At 60.4% G+C, this 9,874-nt stretch overlaps 2 protein-coding genes and 1 long non-coding RNA gene across 16 annotated transcripts in view; 2 read left to right on the forward strand and 1 right to left on the reverse strand.

Annotated features, from left to right (window-relative positions):
- Window positions 1-4,695, forward strand: part of STRADA (STE20 related adaptor alpha) — a 26,980-nt gene extending 22,285 nt beyond the window's left edge. For 9 of the 13 annotated variants that reach the window (XM_028087459.2, XM_028087462.2, XM_028087463.2 and 6 more), the window contains 5 exons: window positions 165-336; window positions 868-972; window positions 2,901-3,169; window positions 3,475-3,517; window positions 3,788-4,695. In XM_028087459.2, the coding sequence (XP_027943260.1) occupies window positions 165-336; window positions 868-972; window positions 2,901-3,169; window positions 3,475-3,517; window positions 3,788-3,940 (742 nt within the window). In that variant the 3' untranslated portion in view covers window positions 3,941-4,695. The remainder of the gene's footprint in view (window positions 1-164; window positions 337-867; window positions 973-2,900; window positions 3,170-3,474; window positions 3,518-3,787) is intronic. The other 4 variants (XM_028087465.2, XM_028087469.2, XM_028087458.2 and 1 more) reach the window with 1 other exon arrangement.
- Window positions 1-7,361, reverse strand: part of LOC148163368 (uncharacterized) — a 19,878-nt gene extending 12,517 nt beyond the window's left edge. The window contains exons 1-2 of the long non-coding RNA XR_015769313.1: window positions 6,317-7,361; window positions 5,595-5,804 (exon numbers count right to left, since the gene is read on the reverse strand). This is a non-coding gene — a long non-coding RNA (uncharacterized LOC148163368). The remainder of the gene's footprint in view (window positions 1-5,594; window positions 5,805-6,316) is intronic.
- Window positions 7,362-7,432: 71 nt separating this feature from the next.
- LIMD2 (LIM domain containing 2) lies at window positions 7,433-9,848 on the forward strand. Of its 2 annotated transcripts, none has more exons than XM_028087471.2 (5): window positions 7,433-7,556; window positions 8,290-8,431; window positions 8,599-8,643; window positions 8,726-8,865; window positions 8,941-9,848. In XM_028087471.2, the coding sequence occupies exons 2-5, from the start codon at window positions 8,390-8,392 to the stop codon at window positions 9,098-9,100; spliced, it is 387 nt and encodes a 128-aa protein (XP_027943272.1). In that variant the 5' UTR covers window positions 7,433-7,556; window positions 8,290-8,389; the 3' UTR covers window positions 9,101-9,848. The 2 variants fall into 2 exon arrangements, with proteins under 2 accessions (XP_027943272.1, XP_027943273.1); XM_028087472.2 differs by having other exon boundaries at window positions 7,466-7,556; window positions 8,337-8,431.
- The last annotated feature ends 26 nt before the right edge of the window (window positions 9,849-9,874 follow it).

Below are 9,874 nucleotides of genomic sequence, written 5' to 3' on the forward strand. Positions count from 1 at the left end.
AAAATGTGTTTCTGTATAAATGGCATGAACATATACATGTGTAAAACACACCCGGACGCTGCCAGGGAGAGAGCGGACTGGAGCTAGTATGTGACGATCAAGGTTTGCGGCATGAGGGGCTCCTGCTGCCCCATGACACCCTCTCTCTGCCCCCACCCTCCCAGGAGTGTCAAAGCCAGCCACATTCTGATCTCCTCCGATGGGAAGGTCTACCTGTCTGGTTTACGCAGCAACCTCAGCATGATCAGCCACGGGCAGCGGCAGCGTGTGGTCCACGACTTTCCCAAGTACAGTGTCAAGGTTCTGCCTTGGCTCAGCCCGGAGGTCCTGCAGCAGGTCGGTGGACTGAGTCCCGAGGAGCCCCCATCCTTCACCAACTCAGTTTCCCAAGGGAGCCTTTGGGAATTTCCCGGGATGGGGGTGCTTCGCTTCTGAGTGGAGTAAGGGGTTCCACCTGTCGGCAGGTGGGCCCGGGGGGCCTCTCAACGTGGGTGTTAGGGGCCCATTGCAGATGGTGTTGTTCCCCTCTCTGGGGTCCCAAACTGGACCTAATGCTATTTCAATTCCCTTCAGAGACCTTCCCATCTTACAGGAAGGGTGAACATTCTGGAAATATTTGGTGCTCTCCACATCCCTCCTCTAAGCAGGAGCATGGGGCCCCACCCTTCTTCCTGCTTGTTACACAGCATCAAACATTCCTTCCTTTAAAATACCAGCTACTCTTCGGTAGTACAGGCAAGGAAAGTGGGCCGGATTGGAGACAGGCCTTCTGTTCCTCTCCTTGGATGTTGCCCCCGTGACCTTCTCTTCTAAGAACAACCAAGACTACAAATGGAGTGATCTGTGGCTTTTTTTCTCCTGACTTAGAATCTTCAGGGTTACGATGCCAAGTCTGACATCTACAGTGTGGGCATCACAGCCTGTGAGCTGGCCAATGGCCATGTCCCCTTTAAGGATATGCCTGCCACCCAGGTGAGCCTGCAGCCTGGTTTCCTTCTTGCCTGCCCACCTCATGCCTTCCCCTGCTGTGGGAGGGGATCCCAGGGGAGGAGAGCCCAGGAGCAGGCCCACTGCTCACTGCTGTAGGGCCTGAAGCAGGAGTGCAAATGGAGGCCCACATGCCATGTGTCTGTTTAGATGTATAAATCAAGTTAACACATTTTTATAAATTTATAAAATACATTCTATCCTCCTACCTTGATAAATATACCTGGAAGGCCCGTTTCTAATTTATAGTTCTCAGACTTCTCAGGTTCTGTGCTACCACATTCTGGCTGATACCTTTGGAACCTCTGTCTATAAGTTCCATTTCTTTTCATGCCCCTTACAACAACTGCCCTTTGGCCACTCCTTGGCACACACAGCCAGTGGCATAGTGTACCTTTGGGAGACAGACCAGGGGAGAGGCTTATCCAGGCCTTATCAAGTCCAGGAAGCAGACTTGGGATATTTGGTCAAGGATTACCTGAGTCCTAAGTACCTGGAGCATGATCTAGAACTGGGAGGGGGTCGGAGCAGGCTCTGAGCAAGCCTCTCCCTTGAACCCACAGATTGCCCTACAGGAAGAGGGGAAGGTAGCGAATGGCCAGAGGGGAGCTCTGTAGAGCAGAGGGGCCAGGGAGTCTTCTGGGAGGAGGTGACATTTGAGCCTTGAAGGCAAATAGGAATTAACTGTGTGAAGAATGGGAAGTAGAAGGAAACTCTTAGGCAGAGGGAACAGCATGTGCAAAGACCCAGAGTCAAGAAAGGACAAGATCTGGGGAAGGGCGATAGTTACAAATAGCTGAAGTACAGGCGCTTCCAGGGGGCTGCTGGGTGATGTGGCTGGAGAAGGAAGCCAGGGCAGATCCTGAAGGACTTTGTGTGCCATACCAGGGCATTTGGTTCCTGGCCCAAAGCATGTGGAGAACTGCTGACGGCTTTTGAGCCCAGGAGCGACAGCCTCAGATACATTATTTTAGAAAGATCACTACAGCAGGTGGATTAGACCTAACAGACTAGTTAGGAGGGTATGGAAACCTACGTAAGGAATCTAGAAAAATCTAAGGCCGTCACAGAAAGGAGCTCAGGAAAAGTGAAAGGCTACGTGAGGTGAACAAGAGATATGGATCCAGAAACAGCACAGTCCAGTAGCACTTTCTGGGATCGTGGGAATTCCTTATCTGTGCTGCCCAGTATGGTGGCCCCTGGCCACCTGCGGTTGTTGAGCACTGACAGTGTGGCCAGTGAGACCGAGGAACTGAATTGTAAGCCAAATTTCAATTCACTTAAGTATAAACAGCTACACGTGACTGGGGGCTGCCATATTAGGCAGCACAGCGCTAGAGAGCCTTCGAGGTTTCTGGCTTGGAAGTTCACGAGGACACCCGTAAGGACAGCAATCCCCAAGGTGGGGCTAGTTTTGCACATGTGGAGTCCAAGGACTTCGGCCCAGCCGCCGCAGCTGAGCCTGCCCCAGGCACATCGCTGCTGCACAGCCTGCCACAGTGACAGCCCAGGGCCGGGCAGGGCAGGGCAGGCGCCACATACCATGCCCCTTTGGACGCACCTGGGCACCACAAACTGGGGCCAGGCTCCAAAGAAAGTGACCTGATGGCCGCCTTCACCCTAGGGTGAGGGCTCTATGGTTAAAAGGATGTGATGATGTCTTATAAATGGGAGAGGAGACAGGGAGCCCCTTCCTTGGCGGCCATGGTTGGGGTGCATTTTCGTAGGCCCTGTCCTCCGCACTTCGGCCTAGCTAGGGTATGGCTGCTGAGCCAGTGGCCCGCATTGCTTTGAAAAGTTAGACTTATCCTGCTTCTCTTTTCTCTACTCCCCCCAAACTACTTTTGTATTTTGGGAAAAGTGTATCTGTAAAGAAACTCTATAGACCTCCCAGTGGGCCCGCCCCCCTCCAGCCCAGGTCCCGGCTCTGTCCTCCCCAGATGCTGCTGGAGAAGCTGAACGGCACGGTGCCCTGCCTGCTGGACACCAGCACCATCCCTGCCGAGGAGCTGACCATGAGCACCTCGCGCTCAGCAGCCAACTCTGGCCTGAGTGAGAGCCTGGCCACCAGCACCCCCAGGACCTCCAATGGCGACTCACCATCCCACCCCTATTACCGCACCTTTTCCCCTCACTTCCACCACTTTGTGGAGCAGTGCCTTCAGCGTAACCCAGACATCAGGTATTTCCTCTGGGCTGGGAGCGGGCTTTCAGGGGACCGTGGGGGGCTGGAGGGTCAAAGGCCGAGTTTGAGAGGATGCATCTGTCCTGTAAAGGGCTGGGTTCCTGGAGGAGCCCCGAGCCCCTGTGGCCGGAGGGATTAGCACAAGGGTTTGCTAAGAAGCCAGCCTGGGTAGCTCCGGCTGTCGTTTTTGGGGGCTGCTGAGGGAAGAAGTAGAGGATGCTTGAGGATAAGGTATAAGCAGCAGGGTGTGGAAAGTCTGGGGCACAGGGGTGATAGTGGTCTCTCTTCCCCTTTCTCTACAGACCAAGTGCCAGCACCCTCCTGAACCATTCTTTCTTCAAGCAGGTAAAACAGCACTTTCCCAAGGCTCCCTGGGTGGGTGGGTTGGTTTTTCTCGCCTGTGCATCCAACTACCCTGCACCTCCTTAGCCTCGGGGTCCTCTTCCCTTTGAATCCGAGAAATGGCCATGTTTCTGAAGCCCCTTAAAGGCACTGCTCCTTCCTCTCATAAAGATTTTTGGCTCTAACAGGCCAACTGTCATGCAGCCACTTGCCCCATGGTGTCCTGTGACCCAGAGCAACAGGTTCCACCCCCAACTGTCTCTCCTTCCTCAGATCAAGCGACGCGCCTCAGAGGCTTTGCCCGAGTTACTTCGCCCTGTCACCCCCATCACCAATTTTGAGGGCAGCCAGCCTCAGGATCCCAGTGGAATCTTCAGCCTGGTAACAAACCTGGAAGAGCTAGAGGTGGATGACTGGGAGTTCTGAGCCTCTGAAGGATGTGCACGTTCTCTGTCCCGGGACACGTGAACCCCGGGGGCCCTTCCTAAGGGCTGGCCACATTCCCACCCTCCTGGGTGCAGATTGGGTAGAAAGGACATTTCTGCCACGAGAGTTGGCCGCTTATTCACTGGGAGAGAAATTCCTGGAGAGAAACCTCCTTTACTGCTCCAGGACTTCGAGACACCAGGGAATCCCAGCAACCAGTGATCAGAGGCCAGGAAGCTGACATTCCATCCTGGGAGCTCAGGCGACCTCTTTGGAAGGAAGAGATGCTGTTTCCTGGAGGGCTGAGGGCCAAGCCCAGGGTTTGACTCTTCAACCCAGGGGACTGTGTGACTTCCTCTTTTCACTCTTGCTGTCCTACCAGGCTGTTCCATTCTCTTCCTCTGCTCTCAGATCCTATAGGTCCATGGAGGGGCAAGCAATAAGCAACCTGCCCCCCACCCTATCCCCAGACCTCGCCCTAATAATTGAAGGGAAGGGCATTTTTTGTTAAGCACCAGGTTAAGGCTGGGGCAGTCCCTCCTTATCCCTCTCATTGCTTGGACCGCAACCCCTAAAACCTTCCCATAGTTCATCTGTGTGGTTCATCCCTTTCCCACCAAGAATCCATCTTACTGCCTCCTGCCGGCCACCTTGAGGCTTTCTCCAAGGCCACAATGTCCTGCCTAGCCTGAGGACTTAAGTCCTTATGCCGCTTTAGTTTCATTACCAGAACAAATTAAAATTTTTGGAGAATCCGTTGGAGAGTGTCATTACTATGTGCTGGCCGTACAGGCTCAGACAGGAGTCACCCAGCCCCACGTTCTGCCATCCCAGAGTGGCCCCACGAGCGCATGCGGAAGCCTGGCCGAGACCGCTTTCATTAGAGAGCCTCACAACACACATAATAGATCTGTCTCCTCACCATCCAAAAATGTGAGACTAGTCATTTTAGCCTGTGGCCATCGATCAAACCACTTTGGGGCTGGAAAGGTCTAGGTGCTGAAGACTAGCCCTTTGGCAGGACAACTTCCGGGCCACTCGGAGTCCAGGGAGAAGAGGCTCGTGTTTGGCAGGAAAGGAGGTGGAGGGTTTTCTTCTGGAACATGACTTGCAGTATCTCCTTACCCCTGGAACTGACACCCAAAGATCAGGTAACCTAAGAACCAGACCTCTGTCCCCTCTCTGTCATCCTGGCTGGCGGCCAGCAAGGCTGGGCAAGAGGGTGACTCTGACTTGGGTCTCCATGGTGCTTCCCAGTCTGCATGGGCATCAACCTGGCACCTTCCCACCTGCTGGTCCCTCAGTGGGGAGGCCCTCCTCTCGCTCAGGCACTAAACATGTCAGATTAAGGAAGTGCCCCTCCCTCTTCCCTGAAGCTGCTATGAACCCTCAAATGCTCTCACTTTCCCTTCCCTCCGAAATTTTAACACCAGTTTAAAAATGAAAAATAAAAACGCTCTTCCTTTGGGCAATCACAGGGGATGAGGTGAAGAGAATGGACACCCACCCCGAGGCGGAGTGGGAAGGCCAGGTCACCTTTGTTTCCAACCCGCTCCTTACCCCTGCCCAGCTCATCTCTTCTTTAAACCTCAAGTTCCCTTTTCTCAACACCATGATCAGCCTGTTTTCTTTCCTTCTGAACTGCTTTCTTCACCTTGCTGTCCGTTCATCCTCTGCACCCAAGCTGCTGCTTCTGGGGGGGCTGCCCGCAGGTGCCCCTGCAGGGCCGTCCTGGGCAGGGGAGGGGGCCTCTGGGCCCAGGGGTCCAGACAGTCGTCCTGCAGGCTGTTCCTGGGCCGGGGGAGGGCCACGCCTTCCTGCATCACTGCATCTGCCTTTGAGAATCTGGTGACTGCTGTGCACACTGCCAGGAAAGATGCACATAAACAATTTCAGAAGTGTCACACACACACACACACACACCCAGCCTCCCACCCACCCACCCAGCCAGCCAGGGAGTCCTGGGCCTGCAGCTCTACCCAAACATAAATCTTCCTCTAGAGCGGGGCAGGAGACTGGGGAGAAAAAGCACAGCATGGCCTGCGAGCCCTCAGGGAGCTGAGGGAACACAGCTGGGGGCAGGGGCAGCCTGCCACCTCGCTCCCTCCCCCGCCAGGCAGGGGGATTTGTTCTGTTCCCTGACACGTGTGTGGGCCGTGCTCTGGAGCCACTAGTTCTATTCCTGCCCCAGTGTGGGAACAAGCTCTGTTTAGGGCTGTGTTTGGTGGAACGGCTTCCAGCCAGACCTCAGGCAGAGCCCAGCGGTCCCTGCGGCTAACGAGACCCGGGTCTCCCAGCGAAGGTGACTCCGGGAAGCCGCTGCCCCACGTGCGCAGCGCAGCTGAGGCTCTACCCCCACCAGTGGGTGTCGGTCACCTGCGTCCTGTGCGCCTCCGACTGTCCACCTGTCGTGCGCTGTGCTGGCCAGGGCAGCCCCTGGGCCAGAGGGGCCGGGAGGAAGGAGCCGGGTGCAGGGGGCTTCTTGGCCTCCGGCGCCAGCCCTGCTGCTCTAGCTTTGTTACTTGGAACCAGGCACTTGGGATCTTCAGGCCTCTCTCCCTGTGTTAAATGGGGTTAGGGTGCGCCGAGATTTGCTTGTTTGAAGGATGGCAATCTCTTTCCCCGAAGGGAGTACCCTCAATTTCTCAAAGGCAGCAGTGCCCGCCTGCAGGAACCGGGGGGTGGTGGGGGGTGGTGACTAAGGCCACAAAGACCCGCCACAGAAACGCTTTAGGACGGCGGGCTTCGGCGCCTCCCGGGCCTTTGTCTATGGGGTCGCAGGAGAAGGCGCCGAGGGGTGGTGGTCCCGCCGGACCCCTCTTGCAGACCCGCGCGCGGTGAGCCGGCGGCCCAACGGGACAGTACACGGGGACGCCGGGCCTCACAGCCTCGCGTGGCGTGACCGCGTGCCGGCCACCGCTGCCTCCTTCCTCCGGCGGCCGGGCGGGGGCGGCCTCTGGCGGCGGGAGGACTCCGCGGCCGGAGGGGGCGTGGGATCCCGGACGGGGCCGCCCCCGCGGGGTCTGTCAAACCGCAGGGCCCACGGAGCGCCGGGCGGGCACGAGGGCCAACCGAGGGAAACTGAGGCAGCGAAAGGCCCAGGAGCACCCCGGTGATCTTTTCCCGCCTCAGGGGCGTCGCCGGGAGCGCCATTTGTCCCGGGATCCTAGGCGTCTCCCTGACCTCGTCTGCGCCCTGAGGCGTGCGGTACCCTCCCGCTCCGGTCTCTGCCTCGGTCCCGAGCGGGCCGACGGGGCTGCCGGTTTCCCGAGGCCGGCGAGCGCCGGGTCCGCGGGGATGGTGCGAGTGCCCGGAGCGCAGGGTCGGGGCGGGGGGCAGACAAAGGCAAGTGACGGAGAGCGAGGGAAAGACAAAGCGCAGAGGGGGTCGGCGGCGGCGCCGGGGCCCCGGAGGCGGCTCCGGGCGCGGCGGAGCCAATGGGCGGGCGCGGGGCGGGGGCCGGCGGGGGCGGCGCCGCGATAAGGCGGTGGCGGTGGCGGTGGCGGCCGCTCGGGGACCACTGGCAGCGGCGGCAGCTCGCTTCCGCGCCCTCCTCGCACCTGAGGCGCCCCCCCGGAGACCAACCCCCCGCCCCGCGGCCCAGGCCGGGGCCCCGGTGAGACCCGCGGGCGGGCCGGGGAGGGGGCCTGCATCCGTCTCGCAAACCCGGGCTCCGAGGTGGGGGTGCGGGCGCGAGGGCCGCCGCCCGCGGGGTCCCGACGCCCAGCGCCTCCGCCCGTCGCTCTCGCCCGGGGCCCCGAGGCCAGCGGCCGCCCTCCCGGGAGGGCCTCCCAGCGGGGACGGAGCTGAATCCTCCTGGCTGTGTCGACGGGGGTCCCGGGTCTGGGGTCCCGTCCTCGCGGGCCCCGGGGCGGAGAAGCGGGGCGCGCGGGCGGTGGCTCGGCCGGGCGGGGCAGGCGGCGCAGCCCGGGAGCGCTGTCCAGGGACTGGGCCGGCCGAGCTGGGGGCGGGGGGGGGGCGCCCGCGGCCTCGGCAGCGTCGGGCCGGGGTCAGGCCGGGCCAGCGGATTCTCACCGAGGCCCCGCCCGGCCCACCCGCCCCTGACCTCCGCTCATCCAGGCGGGGTACCGGGCCTCGGGACGCTCACGGCGGCTGCGCGGCGCCCCCTCCCCCGGCCGTTCCCGGCTAACTCTGTCCTCCCCCCGACACATGGTTCCACTCAGGGACCCCTGTCCCTTGGGGAGCAGCGTGGGGGGCGGGCGGGCGAAGGGGGAGGTGGGTGAGGGGCGGAAGTGGCAAGACCCAGAGCAACAGGAAATGACTTAGGGAAAGTCCCAACCGCAGCCCCCTAGCCCCCTGCCTGTAAACACTCCCACCCCCCCCTGCAGGCTGGGGAAGCGCTTGTGGGGCCCGACCGACCGACTTCCCCTTGCAGAACCCAGCGGGTGCCGCGTCTCCACCTGGGGCCTCCATCACCCCCACCGAGCCATGTTCCAGGCTGCAGAAGCCGCCCAGGCCACCCCCTCTCATGTAGGTGATCAGCGGGGCGGGAGGGCTCCTCTCACGCAGGCGTCGGGCCTGGGGGTTAAGGGGTGAGGGCCCCGCCCCGCCCCACGCCCCTGGGATCTGGGCTGGTGACCGCAGCAATGGTCTGGGGGCATCCCTCTGACCCGGCCTTGACTGGCCCTCTCCCTTAGGAAGCCAAAGGCAGCGGTGGCAGCAGCACTGTCCAGCGCTCCAAGGTAGGGCCCTGAGAGTGGAGTGTTGGGGGGGAGAAGGGACGGGCATGGGCCAGGCCCCTGGCTGACTCTCTCCCCGGGACAGTCCTTCAGCCTTCGGGCCCAGGTGAAGGAGAGCTGTGCCGCCTGCCAGAAGACCGTGTATCCCATGGAGCGGCTGGTGGCCGACAAGCTCATTTTCCACAACTCTTGCTTCTGTTGCAAGCACTGTCACACCAAGCTGAGGTGCGCCCTTGCCCTGCCCCTGCCCTCGCCTGCTAGCCCTGACCTGACCTGACCACAGTTGTTCTGCTTCTGCAGCCTGGGCAGCTATGCGGCACTGCACGGGGAATTTTACTGCAAACCCCACTTTCAGCAGCTGTTTAAGAGCAAAGGCAACTACGATGAGGGCTTCGGCCGGAAGCAGCATAAGGAGCTCTGGGCCCACAAGGAGGTGAACTCCGGCACGAAGACAGCCTGAGGCCCTGCCGCCCTCCACTGTCTCTGTAGAAGGCGGCCTGGAGAGGGGCAGTGGGAAGGGTGGGAAAGAGATTGGACCTGGGCTTGGGTTGGGGGACGGGGTGGGACAGGGAAAGGGCCATCTTGCTCAGGCAGAGGATTAGGGGGGCAGGGCTCTGCTCCAGGATTCCTTCATTCTCCCTGGGGGGGGGGTGGTTTGGGAACCAGGATTGGGGTTTGCTCACCACCCTGCTTCCTACTTCTTTCAGCCTACCCCACCTCACCCCCTGGCCCCCTGGGAGGCCCCCAAGCCCAGCTTCCCTATCTAGGTGCCTTTTCTCCAGCAAGGAGTCACCATGCCCCCTCAGGGTCCCAAGCTCCCTCACTGCCACCTGGGGCCCTCTGGGGACCCCATGTCTCTCCATCTACCTCTGCCCTTAGCCTGGTCCTGAGCCATGGAAACCGGAGGAAGGAGAGCCGGCGTGCCCTCGCTGGGCCTCACAGAATGCCCACCAAGGCCCTGGGCGGGGGAGGGGGAAGTGGATTAGCCCTGCCCTCCCCCGAAAGCGAGGCAGGGCATGCCCAGTGGGGCTTGGGACCCATCTTGCACCGCCGGAGTCAAGAAGCGGAAGCTCAAGCACCCGCCAGGCTGAGAGCCAGGGACTGGCTGGGGGCTGGTGTGGGCCACGCTCCTCTCCTCTTCTCCCGTTGCTGCCGGTTCTGACTGTTGTGATCAACCCTGTTTTTAAACATGTTTTAACAGCTTCTGACTCTGTATTATGTGGCCTGATGGGGC

This window comes from Eumetopias jubatus, unplaced genomic scaffold (genome assembly GCF_037043125.1).
Source record: "Eumetopias jubatus isolate StellerSeaLion01/CBP00866 unplaced genomic scaffold, mEumJub1_p1.0 scaffold_10, whole genome shotgun sequence".
Taxonomy (NCBI): domain Eukaryota; kingdom Metazoa; phylum Chordata; class Mammalia; order Carnivora; family Otariidae; genus Eumetopias; species Eumetopias jubatus.